Genomic DNA, 15,469 nt, shown 5'->3' on the forward strand with positions numbered 1-15,469 from the left:
TCAGGGCTTCTTGGACTGTACGGCATGGTGCCCCGATTGACCAGCTGTGCAAAGCAGCTACCTGGTCATCTGTACACACTTTTACAAAATTTTGGCATTTGGCACAAGAGACACCAGTGTTGGGTGGAAAATTCTTAGAGTGGTCGGTTCCGACGCTCCCCCCTCCTTAATTGGCTTGCTTTGGTACATCCCAGAAGTAATGGCATCCCCCAGATGGACTCCAAGGAATATATATTACGATGAGTAAAAGTCAAATTTTTTCAAACACAGCCTGTAAAGGGATGGTTAGAATCTGATTGATTTGTACTTTATTTCTGTCCACTTTATCTCTCTCCAAGACAGTACATAGGGGTTAAAGTACTAGCCAATCAGCTCCTGTCACCTTACAGGCTGTGTTTGAAAAATAACAGTTGGCAAGCACCTCATAAGGACGCACATCGGCTGTGGCATTAGACTAAAGACGCAGCAGTGGCTGCAACAAAAGACACAGCCGCCACTACAAAAGCAGCCACATCTGAATCACCCCCTGACTGTGATATCTGTACACAGTACTGTGCTTTGCCCATTCAATCCTCCATACATGTATCTGATCTCTTATCTGGAGACCCTTAAGCTGGGTACACACTGGCAGATATATTGGCCGATAATGATTGGCCAATATATCTGGTGCCCGTCGGCCAGTGTGTACCAGCAATATGTCTGTGAACTACGTCATTCACAGACATATCGCATTGGCTGTGCTGCACAGCAGATGGACAGATATATGTGCAGACATGTCTGTACACATGCAGCGGCAGCCACGGCGTGGGGGGGGACAGATGCCCCCGCTCTGCGCCCCGGCCATCGGGAGTGCGTGTGTGCGAACTAGCAATTGCAAACAGAGGCCCTCATTCAGAGCCGTACGCTCTGAGCAGAGCGCACGCTCTGAATGAGGGCCGCCCTCCATAAAAATGGAGCGTCCTCCTGGACGCTCGTATAGCTGTGGGTCACCACCCACAGCCTATACGAGCGTGCAGTTTGATGGCCGCGATGGTCTTGACCATCGCGACCATCGAAACTGCGAGCCGGAGCCTGCGGTTGAGGTTTTCAACCGCAAGCTCCGGAGTTATTTTGGCTCTATCAGAGCCAAAATCACTCCCACTGACATCACTAGTGATGTCAGTGGGCCGGCTTCTGACGGTAGGCGTTCCCGTGGGAACGCCCCCGTCAGGGAGGCACGCCCCCGGCACGCCCACCAAAGGGGGCGTGCTGTCAATCAACATCGACAGCACGCCCCCTTTGATCAGACACAACGAGCGAAGGACTTTCCTTCGCTCGTCGCGTCTGGCGCATGCGCACAACGGAGCTCCCTCCGTCGTGCGCATGCTCAGTGCAGAACATCGACCCACTTGCGAGCGGACAGCCGCTCGCGAGTGGGTCTGAATCAGGGCCTGAATTGCGTTTGCAGAGCCAAAGCAGAGAGATTGACAGGAAGTGCTGTTTCTGGGGGGTGGGGGGTTGGACAAATGCAGACGTGCCAGTGTGTTTCAACGCCATTGTAGGGGCATGCATAATTTAAAGTGGCCATAAGCAGCCTTAGCACTGATAGTGTGTGTGAATGTAAGCAATTTCTGCGTAAGGTCAGGGCTTGTGCAAGTGTGCTTATGTGTCCGATGTTACCAATGGTTTCGCTATGTTCCCGTAGTATACGGATGTGAGTAAGGAGAAGTGAGCGTCCTTATGTCAGGCTGCGTTCGCAATGTGAATGCAATAATTTAAATAGCACCGCTGATATTAGCAACTGCGGTGCGTGCGTATAAGCAGAATTGCGATCCGTAGTGAATAAGGCCCTTGATCATTTACATTCGCATTGCTGCATCTTATGTGTACAGGACTTCATCTGCCACAATGTGACAAAAGTACCAGATAGCCCGTGCTTGTTACGCTGAATGGCGTCTTAGCTGGGGAGCAATTATGGACAATATACACATGAAACTCCACAAGTCGCCAATACTCTCCCACCCACTTTGTACATATTTTGTTACCTTTAGGACATTGGCAAACACTATTTATCAAACTTCATGTAAAAGCCACGAAAATTGGCATTCCTCCTCTGCAGTGATTTTTAATGCATTTTTGGGGCTATGTATTAAGAATTAGACTCCAATAAGAGCCCGTGACGGTAAATACTAATGAGAACACTTCAGGGTCCGGACCAGGCTTAGGCGCTGCGCACGCGTGAGCTTGAAGTACCAGGGAGCGATCTAAAGGAAAAAATGGTGTAAATTAACCCATAGGCTACGATGTGCTAATGTAGTCTAACAGGGACAAGAGTCAGCTATCATTTGTATATTGCAGCTCGCCATAGATCCATAGATCCACATTCTATCTCAGTGCGCAGGTTTCCACCCCCTTTCTTTATACTAACAGGGACAAGAGTCAGCTATCATTTGTATATTGCAGCTCGCCATAGATCCATAGATCCACATTCTATCTTAGCGCACAGGTTTCCACCCCCTTTCTTTATACTAACAGGGACAAGTTCGGTAAGTGAGACATTTTTGCAGACCTATGAGGACTTTATTTGTGATTGTAAAGAGAAGGATTCCAGGAGATCTCTCCAATACGTCTTTGTTAAATAGCCCCAGAACCCAGAAATGTGGCAAAACTCCAAAAACAGCATTTTTTGTAGATATGTGTGGGTTCGGTTTTATTTGGTTCTTATCGCCAAATTATCACAAGTTTGGATTAGTTCGGGTTTATCTTATTGGATATCCAAAACACGTGACAGTCGGATAGCCAATAAGATGCTGTTTTTGAGATCCGAACATATCTGAGTAAAACCGAACCGCACATCTCTAATGTTTTGTAGAATTGACGCCATGTTATGGCTTAATAAATAGCCCCATTAATCAGACGTATCACTGGTACAGACTGGCCGACGCACGCAAGATATATTGGCTGATCAATTGATCGACCAATATATCTGCCAGTGTGTACCCAGCATTACTGAGAATGGGACTTATTTGAAATTTTAAGAATCGTTTTTCACATAAATGAAATAGGAACAGTAAAAAAGGGAAAGAATAAAATTGTCTATCAGTAAGCAGGGCTTACATACATTTTTCTGGAGAAACCAGATAATATGTATCAATCTCTACATGGTATAAAATAAAAGTCCATCATTGTGATATATCTTTAACGGTTTAGCTGCGCTCGGATTAGAGATAAGTTGAGAAATAGAGCAGCCACAGAATCTGTTAAACACAATTAAGGGTCACTCAAACCAATGCAGGACATATATAATAAAAAAAGAAATTGTATGTTTATTATAGTTAATAGACCAATACAAATATCAATCAATGAGGCAATCAGAAAGCATGTAACAGCTGTATTAGTTGTAAAAATTATGCAAATGAGCAATCTAGAATTATTATTTAAAAAGTCCCGGACCAAAAAACATTAAAAAGTCAATGGCTAATGATAAGCCTTCAGGAAGAACCTTGCTTGTAATATAACAATTAATGAAGGGGTAATACTCTGTGCATCATCCGGCAATTGAACACAGTAGGCAGATGGAATATAGTCAATTGAGAGCTGATACAATGTTACCTTCCGTGCGGGCTGATCAAACACAGGTATTGTTGCTGTGATCCAGTTAGAATGGTGAGGAATGCCGTGACCTTGTAAAAGGCGTCAGAAGGACGCTGAAACGCGTAGGTGCCTGTCACTGGTTTCTTACCTGGTCCCTAGACCCACTGCTGGAAGCTTCCTTGCATTTCTTTGTTTGTTCCTGAGCCTCACACCATCATTGGCCCTTAATAGCGTCTCTCTCCCTGCATCATCACGGAACATGGAGCCCTTTGCCCTCCACCTGCTAACCACGAAGTCACAGAGTTGCCGCACCATCCCCTTCTGCAGTCTCCCCGCTAGTTAGTTGGGTTGAGATTTGGAGGCCAGCCATCCTCGGTCGCAGCATTCCTTACCATTCTAACTGGATCACATTGACTTTTTAATGTTTTTTGGTCCGGGACTTTTTAGATAATAATTCTAGATTGCTCATTTGCATGATTTTTACAACTAATACAGCTGTTACATGCTTTCTGATTGCCTCATTGATTGACATTGATTGACATTTGTATTGGTTTATTAACTATAATAAACATACAATTCTTTTTTTATTATATATGTCCTGCATTGGTTTGAGTGACGCTTAATTGTGTTTAACAGATTCTGTGGCTGCTCTATTTCTCATATACCCCTCTTTGCCTAGTGGGAGTGACTACCCCACACAGCCACATTGAATCTGTTAAGCTTCTACCAACCCTTCAGCGCCTGGGCTATATTCTTTGATTAGAGATAAGTTACATGGTTTCAAAGTGGTTTTTAAAGTAGTTCAATGGGCTGGTTCTAAAGTTCTATTATTTGCAGTAAATTCTCAAACTTTACAAAAACTAAGAATTTAGTGCTAAGTAAAGTAAACAGGTCTGACAATATTTAAGCCAGTTCAAACATGTTCGAGGTTAAATGACTATATTGCACTCTTTTCTATGAAAACTGATTTTGCTCTTTGAACTTAAAACTCTTAGCAATGTTCACTATGCAAACTAAAGCAAAATATATAATTCAATTTAAGCTCTAACAAGCAATAGAGATATCATTTTATAATTTTATGGTATATGTTAATGTTTCCGAATTGTGAGTTGTGAATGTGAAATTCAAATTCACAGCGTTGCAGCTCTAAAATTCTTTCCATGCTGGCCGAAGCACAAACTAATTTCAATATTACCAAATCTATCCCAGTGAAATGTAATGAAATATATACAGTATTTTTCTTTATTGCATTGACTAATTTATGCAATTGTTTTTACATTTCTGGTTGTCTTGTAGGAATAAAATGTTTTTCTAATAAGTGACAAAAGTGCTTATACAGTATATTCAAATCATGAGTATTTACTGAACAAAGGAAATGCATTTCTAGATGGGACAAATCTGGGGCTAAGTTGGAGAAGAAACATGGATAGTGCAGAATAATGAACAATCAGTAGATAACTCTTGATTGCCAGATTTCCTTAACAGCTGTGGAACAAGCAGGCAGAGAGCAGTTCTGTTGATAGAAAGATACAGGAAAAAAATAATGAGCAAGTACCATACATTTTAAATTGTCTGCAAACATGTATGCCATGATGAGAGATTTCCGTGTAGGCAGATTGGGTCCATCAAGTAGGGAGTCTGGGTCTATCATGTAGGGAGACTGGGTCTATCATGTAGGGAGGCTGGGTCCATCAAGTAGGGAGTCTGGGTCTATCATGTAGGAAGACTGGATCTATCATGTAAGGAGACTGGATCCATCATGTAGGGAGACTGGGGCTATTAAGGTCACTGAGCACAACCTCAGGCCCCAATACCGTCACTTCACTTTCCCAACACATAATACAGCTCACCTGTTGTTTTGGTGAGAGGAATGGGCTAATGAGGCCACAGCCCCATCAGCCTCCCCCATAATCTCCACTGCCAGGCCCCAATGGAGACCCAGGTATTTGGTACCAGACCTCCCTTCTCAGTGACTCTGGGGCCTAACTGCAGCCATTGATGATCAAAGACTGAGTCCTACCAGTGCTTAACACTAAGGGGGTGATCACAGGGGAAGCTATCGGACACAAGAAGCTTATGGTTTTCCTCTGCACATGCATCCGAGCCGCACTGCGCATGCGGCCTGTTGGTTACCGCGCAGAGACGCATATACAAATTGCATGCAGATCCATGCAATTTTGATGGGCATTTCTGGGGGGTGACTACCAGACGCGGGCATGTCAGTATCGGTGACTACGTCTAAAGAGGCAGTTGCACTGACACTGACGGCCATGTTCAGTCAGACATTCTGCTCCTGCCATAGGGCAGTATCTGATGGTGTGACCGATGGTGAGCCAATAGAGGTGTCTTTGCACATCGGCAGATTGGCACTGCAGCCTGCGAGCACCTCAATAGGAGGGACATCGGCTGCGGCATTAGACTAAAGACGCAGCAGCGTCTGCAACAAAAGACACAGCCGCTACTACAAAAACAGCCACCTCTGAATCACCCCCTGACTGTGATATCTGTACACAGTATTGTGTTTTTCCCATCCAATCCTCCATACATGTATCTGATCTCTTATCTGGAGACCCCTAATCTACCATACAGTCACTGTGGAGAAAAGCTGGGTACACAATGACTGATATATCGGCCAATCAATTGATCAGCCAATATATCTGGTGCCCATCAGCCAGCGTGTACACAGACATATCACGTCGGCTGTGCTGCACAGCTGATGGACAGATATGTCTGCAGATATATCTGTCCATCAGCAAGTGTGTACGGGCAATCAGCCGACCGCCCGTAAACATGCAGCAGAAGCAACGAGGGTGGAGGGGAGCGGGACCTGCGGCTGCCTGGAAGATGATGGTCGTTCAGTGTATATGAATGACCATCATATACAGCATACTTGCCAACTCTCCCTGATTGTCAGCGAGACTCCTTGAAATAGTAGCAATCTCCCTGACTCCCTGAAGAGCCTGGCAATCTCACTGATTGCACCTTACCCCCTTATATGTAGCTGTTATATACTTCGGGAAGAAAATGAATAGACCATCAAATGGGATCTTCAGTGCCATTTCCCTGCATTGGTTATAAAGCACAATGATCCTTATGGCTACATGCATTTTCTGAGTGTATTTTCATCAACAAGTAGATCTTACTAACGGCTTTGGGGCTCATTTACATGTGGATGTAAGGCAATTTTATGACACGCCCCTCAGATGTAGCAGTACACGCCCACTTTACTGCTGCGCTCATAGGTACTGCTTTCACAATCTCCCTGAAATGCTTTTTCAAAAGTAGGCAAGTATGGTCTACAGATATATTTGCAGATCACTCGACCTGCAGATGTATCTTTGCAGTGTGTACCCACCTCTTATCTGAAGATCCCTAATACACACCTCTCCAAATAATGTAAAAACCCTTATGTGGAAAAGCTTACGCCCCAGGCATTCTGATTAATAGGTCCAAAATCTATACATTATTTCAGGAGTTCCTCAAACAAAACAAATATTCTATCTTTATAAAAAAAACTGTGTTTGTTTGGAAATCCTGAAAGAGGTCCATGGGCAGAGGTTAATGTGGGATATGTATCAAACCTTGGATAGAGAGATAAAGTACCCACCCAGTCAGCTTCTTACTGTCATTTTTCAAAGATCTTGTGACAGATGCTGGATAGTGTCCACTGTCCACTTTCTCCAAGGTTTGATATCTCTCTCCCAATAACTGATAAGCCCCTTGTTGCATTATTTTTTCAAGCTAAACTGCTTAAATGATTTTATTAATAAAGCCACCATACCTAGTAACCACAAGCTCACAGATGTTCCTTTATGGAGATCACAGACACATCACTGCTATATACAGTACCTGATGTTGTTGAACACTTGTTAAGAGTGGACACAGCTGAATAGTAAGCTTTCCCCAGGTAGTCCTCCATAGTGAGTTTCTGATCAATCTCAAGCAAGCACTGGGTGGAGTCCTTAAAGAGTAGGTCCTTGCCTTCCTTAGAGCCAAACATCTGAAATTTGTGTCTCTGGGTACCATTCCTCCCAAACAGTGACTGAGAATGTACAAGTGACAGAATAATAACAATGCATCTTGTGTCAGTGACGCATATATTGTGATTAGTTTATTTCTGACGTTATATACAATCGTTGAATAACATGGGCTAGTATCATCAGAACGAAGAGTTCCATGGAGAGGAATATAAAGAAATAACAACTTTACGTTTAGAACTAAGGGCCCGATTCAGACCTGGTCGCTAAGCTGCGGACGCACGCTATGGGCGATTATCGCTCGTCCGCTCATGCGTATGCATCCCAGTGCACGTGCGCGAACCAGTCACTGCGTCCGGGAATTGTGCGCTCATAGCACAAAGACTGAGCACTACTTTGAGTGACAGTTAGTGCCGTTTGTGGGTGGTAACGGGAAGGTGCTTGTGAACGGGGGAGTGGTGCTGCGAACCCAGGCGTGTCTGGGCGTCAAAACGGAGTTTTATGGGTGTGCATAATTAGCAAAGATGCGTCATTGTACACGTCACTTGGTTGTATTTCAGCCTGCAGTGCATGCGGCGGGGTAAGGTCTACCACAAGCGCTGCGTGCAGCTCTTATGGTTCTGATTAATCATACACTTCCTGGAGATGACGTGTCTTATGAGAGAAAAGTGGGCGTCTTTATACCGGTGTGCATTCGCTCTTCCGTCGCTCTCTAAGACATAGAGGGCGTCCTTACACCAGACAGTGCGATCGCGGCATCTACATACCCGGCCCCTTTTGGCTGCGAGAGGGCGCAGCTTAGCGTCCTGGTCTGAATCGCCCCCTAAAGCCCAGATCTATCAATGAGTGATATTCTTTTTATCACTCGTTATGAATCTTAAATGGTGCCCCAACCAACCGGCTCCTAACTGTCATGTGTTTGAAAAATAACAGGAGCTGATTGGTTGGAGAACCATTTAAGATTTGTAACGTGTGATAACAAGAATATCACTCACTGATAAATCTGGGCCTAACTGTTTAAAAACTGTTCAGGAGGCTCTTGTAGTATTATGGGAGAAGATAGCATAGCATCAGGCAGACTGATGAATGTTTTGCAGCATTAGTAGATGTGACAAGTGTATGCATGTGATATGACAAGGGGCTACTAGACATGTGTGTGTCCTTATTTCTAATGAAATAAAAAAAAATGATAAGACAGCAAGATATGTAATGCTGGGTACATGCTATGCGATATATTATTTGTACAGCCGATGAATGACATATAGCATATTGCATCTGCAGGTGTTAGACGATATGTCTGTGAGCGACGTTGTTCATAGACATACAGTATCAGGTTGGCCCTGCAGCACAGGCAATGTCGATATATTGTGCAGATATACTATATCTTGACCTGTACACTGGCCACAGGAACCATTTATACTGACATCACAATTAGGCAGGCAAATTTAAATGCCCACCCAGTTGTGATGTCTGGTCAGACATACTGAGCGGGCAGTTGGTAAGTGTGTATAGCTTACCAAATCAGCCACTCGGTCAGCAAGACAGCCGGTCAGCCGCTGGGTTGCTTAAGTATGTAGCCAGCTTAAGATAGTAACATGGTACAGTTGGTGTCCTTAATTATACATTTTAGAGCCACAGTACTTGAGGAGAGTGCAACTGCAAACAGTAATTTTTTTAAACATGTTATCTCTTGTGCCCAACTGAAATACAGCAAATAAAAATGTGCACAATTTTTCACACTAACATCATTTTCCTCCTTCCTGGATTGTAGAGATTTGTAGACGTGGGGCCAAATGTATTAGGGTGAAAGTATAGAAAATGTGAGAGTTTAGCAGTAATCTCTCACATTGGTCGAGTTTTATCTTCAAACTGGGAAATTATCTGGATGAGAGTTGTTTGAGTCTGAAAAACATGCGAGTTTACTATGTTGCTTTGATCTCGGACTCTATTACATTGGGCAATTTAAAAAGTGTGAGAAAACTCTCACATATTCTAAACTCTTACCCTATTGCATTTGGCCATATGTGTGATTTGTCATTCAAACAATTTACAATGAATAAAGTAGATGTTATGTGTTTTATAGCTTCTTCATGCTGAGTAAAGCAAACCATCTCCCAAAATTGAGAAATCATTTGATTGAACCAGTCTTGGAAATCTGCAAACCTGGTCTGTTGATGGCTCTTGACAGTCTGCCTAAGAAGGACCCACCACCCTGACTAGGTTTGTCATTAGTCCAATTAAACCAAAATCCCTGCCATATAATATACTCTGAGATTGCTGTACTGATCCAGCACAAGATGGACTGGAAGGAGGCACTACATTACTTGTTGTTATATCTCTTTAAAGGGTGTTCAAGTGATGGAACTGAGGGCCTGATTCTGACCCGCTCGCGAGCGCTGGACGCTTGCAAGCGGGTCGATGGTACCCTAATGCGCATGCGCACGACGAGGGAGCTCAGTCGTGCGCATGCGCGAGACCCTAATAACGACGGGGTAGCCGTCGTTATGGGTCTCGCACCAAAAGGGGACGTGCCGTCGATGTTGATTGACAGCACTCCCCCTTTAGTGGGCGTGCCGGGGGAGTGGCTGCCAGACGGAGGCGTTCCCATGGGAACGCCTACCGTCTGGGTCCGGCCCCACTGACATCACTAGTGATGTCAGTTGGAGTGATTTTGGCTCTGATAGAGCCAAAATCACTCCAGGGCTTGCGGCAGCGAGACCCTACCGCAGGGTCTTGTCGCAAGCCCAATGGTCACGATGGTCTTGACCATCATCATGGATGCTCGCATAAGCTGTGGGTGGTAACCCACAGCTATGCGAGCGTCCAAAAGGCCGCTCCAAGTTTAGATAGGAGGGACCTGATTCAGAGCGAGCGCTCTGGTCAGAGCGTCCGGCTCTGAATCAGGCCCTGAGTCCTGGATAGATAAATCTACAGGCCATGCCTCACATCCATTAAGTAAATATCTTTGAGTTGTCTGGTTAAGAATACAACCACCAGCTACCACCAGCTCCTGAATGAACCAACACAGGTCAGCGGGGGACAATTTGCTTATAGGTCCAACACAAGTCAGAAGGCGTATTTTAATATGGACACCAGGAAGATGTTACAGTACACACTCCACCTGTCTGATGATCAAGGACAGGGCAGATGACCACAGTATCTGGCTCCCCTTAAAGGGCAAAGTGAAAAGGATTTTATAATTTCTGTATCTTTTAAAACCCATAAGATAACAAGCATGGTTTAGAGAGAGCTTCAAAATGGACGTCTAACATTCTTGAATAATAATGTTGAGCACCTGGGGATAGGCATGGGGTGTAATCAGGAGTCAGATTGGATGAGATGAGCCCCAACCACTTAGGTGGCACCCGGTCCTAGGTAATAAATTTACTTCTATAAGCATCTTTGGAGTTTTTCCATTCAGAGGCTGAAAAGGGCTAGATGTGAGTTATGCTGCCCTGATCAGGCAGCCAGAGGCTTCAATAAATTATTTTGCATCGAGAAGTAAACTGAATGAATACAGGCAAACTAAATTGTTTGGGTTTATTCTGGTAAAGGGATTTTTCCAACCACAGCATCCTTGGCTATCTATACCAGTTCAGGTTGGAATAGAGCAACATACAGAAGAAGCACTAACCAAGATTTGAACTAGTTGGCTCTGTGCATCACTGCCAAATTTGCAGAGGATCTGCTCATTAGTGACAGTATAAAGGGCCATGTCCCTCATGTATAGTAGGATAAGGCACCCTGTGTCAATTGTGCCGCAAATTAGCAAAAGGAGTTATGGTCCTGCTAAATTGATGTGAAACTAAATGGGTCACAGCTGGTGAGGTTTAGAAGGTCCGTAATGCATTGAATTTGAGAGACAGTATAACCAGAATCCTCTATTGCTACCAAGGCACTTGGACTATTGATATGTGCCCCCGGCCAAGTGTAGGTGATGCCTGGGACTGTAGAACAATGCAGGTAGCACATGGAGTCTATCCAGCAGGCAATGGATCACCAAGTTTAAGGGCTTAGAGCTTTATTCTTTAAAAAGTCTGCCACTTGGAAAGATAGGACTTTCTCTGTCCCTTCCAGCTTCTAAAGTAAGCAACAGCCTTATTTGTCGTTCACTAGGTTGTAGCAGGCCCTGGATCCTGTTGAGGGAAGCCATACTAACCACATATGAGCTGCTGCTATTATAGCGTGCATGCTACTGGTTGGCCAAATCACAGAAAAGGTCCCACACTCTTCCAGTGAGCGAACCTGCTCTCCAACTACTTGGAAGAATGGAGATTGGGCACTCAGCTGGCCCATGATTAGGTATGCATTTGTTTCCCTTGCTCAGTCCTCCCTGTCAGAGACACTATGGTGACTGGGTTGGCAGGTGATGTTGCAGGGGTGAGCAGAGGCTTCTGATAAAGCTGGGGGGGTGGGTCTGTCAGGTTGGTAATGGGTGGACAGAAGGGGTGAGAAGTAGTCTCACCTCTCTCTGAAGCATTCCACCATCTGTGTACCCAAACCACTGAAGGGCAACAATTAATTTATCAACAACCCCCATTCATTACTATCTATTATTTTTACTTCATGGTAATCAAAATGGTTTTAATGAGCATTGGGCCTGATTTAGATGTGGACGCAATACTGATATTTACACAGATTGAGTGATTGTTTGCCATTGAGCATGGGTGTAGGCTGCACTGCGCATCGATTGAATTGTGATTATGCTCACACAGAGGATTCACTCGCAAAGTGAGTTACAGGTAGTCAGCTTTAGGGGAGGTAATAGGGTGGTTAGAAAAAAACAGACGTCTCGGTACCATTTAAACGCTATTTTCTGGGCGTCCATATATTAGCCTTGCTCGTAACTGGAGACCCACTGTGTCTATGACAGCTTAGACTTAGAAGGTTTATGGCTGCCTGATCTGCATTTCAAAGTTGCAGGTTTTGTGTGTGTGAGCGGCTGATGTGAGATGCTGTCAGTGTAACTAAGCAGTGGGCGGCGAGTGAGTAATTAGCATATTATTGTAATTACGGTCTGTGAGAGATAGAGAGGGGTTCTAGACTGCACACCCTAATAGTAATGAAAGGTGCTATCATGCTGACATTTTAAAGTAGGGATGAGCGGGTTCGGATTTCTGAAATCCGAACCCCCCCGATCCGAGCCGGATCCGAGTCAGGCTCGGGTTTTCCCGCCTGACTGACCTTAAATCGAGGCAAAACGTCATCATCCCACTGTCGGATCTTGCGGGTTTTGGATTCTATAGAAGGTCCCCGCGTCGGCGCTATTTTTCATCCCAGCTGTGGACAGTGAAGAGGGAGGGTGGGAGTTGTGCTGCTGTTGTCCATAGCGGCTGTGTCCACTCCAAAGTCCATGCTGGCTGGGTTGTGTTGTGCTGCTTTCTTAGGGGCTGGCTGGGCTGTGTTGTGCTGCTGTTGTCCATAGCGGCTGTGTCTACTCCAAAGTCCATAGGTGCTGGCTGAGCTGTGTTGTGCAGTGTCCCATAAAGGCTGTAGTCCTAAAGGGGTGCTGTAGTGTTGTCCAGGCGGTGCTCTGTCCATCAGGGGTGCTCCCCCAAAGTGCAAAAAAACAATTCTTTTTTTTCTGTTTGTGTGGGCTGTAGCCGCACGTGCATCAACAAAGTAGCAGCACCAAGCGTGCGTCTGTGTCATAAGTCAAGGGCCGGCTGGCTCGTCTGTTGAAGGGTGGTGTAAAGTGCCGGAAAAAAAAAAGAACAAAATCTTTTTCTGTGTTTGTGTCCGCATTAGCCACACGTGCATCAACAAAGTAGCAGTGCCAAGCGTGCGTCTGTGTCATAAATCAAGGGCCAGCTGGCTCATCTGTTGAAAGGTGGTGTAACCCCCAAAGTGCCGGAAAAAATAAAACATATATTTTTCTGTGTTTGTGACTTGTGTGCAGCATCCCATAAAGGCTGTAGTCCTAAAGGGATGCTGTAGTGTTGTCCAGGGGGTGCTCTGTCCATCAGGGGTGCTCCCCCCAAGTGCAAAAAAAAATTCTTTTTTTTCTGTTTGTGTGCGCTGTAGCCGCACGTGCATCAACAAAGTAGCAGCGCAAAGCGTGTCTGTGTCATAAGTCAAGGGCCAGCTGGCTCGTCTGTTAAAGGGTGGTGTAACCCAAAAGTGCTCCAAAAAATAAAAAAATATTTTTTTTCTGTGTTTGTGACACATTAGCTGCATGTGCATCAACAAAGTAACAGCGCCAAGCGTGCGCCTGTGTCACAAATCAAGGTCCGGCAGGCTCGTCTGTTGAAGGGTGGTGTAACCCCCAAAGTGCCGAAAAAAAAAAAAAATTCTGTGTTTGTGTGCGCATTAGCCACACGGGCATCAACAAAGTAGCAGTGCCAAGCGTGCGCCTGTGTCATAAATCAAGGGCTGGCTGGCTCATCTGTTGAAGGGTGGTGTAACCCCCAAAGTGCTGGAAAAAAAATAAATATATTTTTCTGTGTTTGTGTGCACCTTAGCCGCACGTGCATCAATATCACATAAATGGAGGACAAAAATTTGTCCGATAAAAATAAAATAGGGAAAGATCAAGAACCACTTCCTCCTAGTGCTGAAGCTGCTGCCACTAGTCATGACATAGACGATGAAATGCCATCAACATTGTCTGCGAAGGCCGATGCCCAATGTCATAGTAGAGGGAATATAAAATCCCAAATGGCAAAGTTCAGGAAAATTACCTTAAAAAATAAATTTAAATCATCTGAGTAGAAACGTAAACTTGCCAATATGCCATTTACGACACGGAGTGGCAAGGAATGGCTAACTTCCTCCCCTATGTTCATGACTAGTGGTTCAGCTTCACATGACGATGGAAGCCGTCCTCCCGCTACAAAAATCAAACGAGTTAAGCTGGCAAATGCACAGCAAAGAACTGTGCTTTCTAATTCTAAGAAGATATCAGAAATCCCCATGGAGAGTCCAAGTGTGGCGACGGTTGCGATGCCTGCCCTTCCCAACACTGGACGGGAAGAGGTGGCTCCTTCCACCATTTGCATGCCCTCTGCAAGTGCTGAAGGGGGGAGCACCCACAGTCCACTTGCTGATATTCAATTTGAAGATGTCGCTGTTGAAATACAACAAGATGAGGATATTGGTGTAACTGGCGCTGAGGAGGAAGTTGATGAGGAGGATTCTGATGGTGATGTGGTTTGTTTAAATCAGGCACCGGGAGAGACAGTTGTTGTCCGTGGGATGAAAAAGCCGATCACGGTCATGCCTGGGCACAAGACCACACATTCCACCTCTTTGGTCTGGCAATATTTCTATCCAAATCCGCACAACAACTGTCTTGCCATATGTACCATATGTAAAGGTGGAATAAGTAGGGGTAGGGACATTAACCACCTAGGAACATCCTCCCTTATACGCCACCTGCAGCGCGTTCATAAAAAGTTACTGTCAAGTTCAGAAACTGGCTAAGACCGTGAGCAGTCCAGGGACACCTAAATCCCTTTTTCCTGTTGTATCCAAGCGCCTGCAAACCACACCGTCAACTGCCTCCTCGTCAATTTCCTCCTCAGTCAGGATCGGAAGTAGTCCTGCAGGCCATGTCACTGGCATGACTGACTCTCCTATCCGGGACTCCTCCGGAGGATCCTGCATTGCTACGCCAACTGCTGCTGGGAGTCGTTCATCATCCCAGAGAGGAAGTAGGAACACCACTACTTTTACTAAGCAATTGACCCTCCAACAGTCCTTAGCGAGGAGGATGAAGTACGACAGTAGTCATCCTAAAGCAAAGCGGATAACTGAGGCCTTGACAGCTATGTTGGTGTTAGACGTGCATCTGGTATCTGCCACTATTGCAGTGGGATTTAGATAATTAATGGAGGTAGTGTGTCCCCGATACCAAATCCCATCTAGATTTCACTTCACTAGGCAGGCGATACCGAGAATGTACAAAGACATCAGAAAAA

General features: G+C 45.0%; 1 protein-coding gene across 1 annotated transcript in view; it reads right to left on the reverse strand.

The window, feature by feature from the left end:
* Positions 1–5,051: 5,051 nt before the first annotated feature.
* The window catches only part of LOC148534434 (serotransferrin-B-like), a 59,784-nt gene continuing 49,366 nt past the window's right edge, over positions 5,052–15,469 (reverse strand). The window contains exons 16-17 of the mRNA XM_088466850.1: positions 7,423–7,615; positions 5,052–5,086 (exon numbers count right to left, since the gene is read on the reverse strand). Coding sequence (XP_088322976.1) covers positions 5,052–5,086; positions 7,423–7,615 — 228 coding nt within the window. The remainder of the gene's footprint in view (positions 5,087–7,422; positions 7,616–15,469) is intronic.

This window comes from Taudactylus pleione, unplaced genomic scaffold, assembly GCF_031769625.1.
Source record: "Taudactylus pleione unplaced genomic scaffold, aTauple2 ptg000066l, whole genome shotgun sequence".
In the NCBI taxonomy this organism is placed as follows: domain Eukaryota; kingdom Metazoa; phylum Chordata; class Amphibia; order Anura; family Myobatrachidae; genus Taudactylus; species Taudactylus pleione.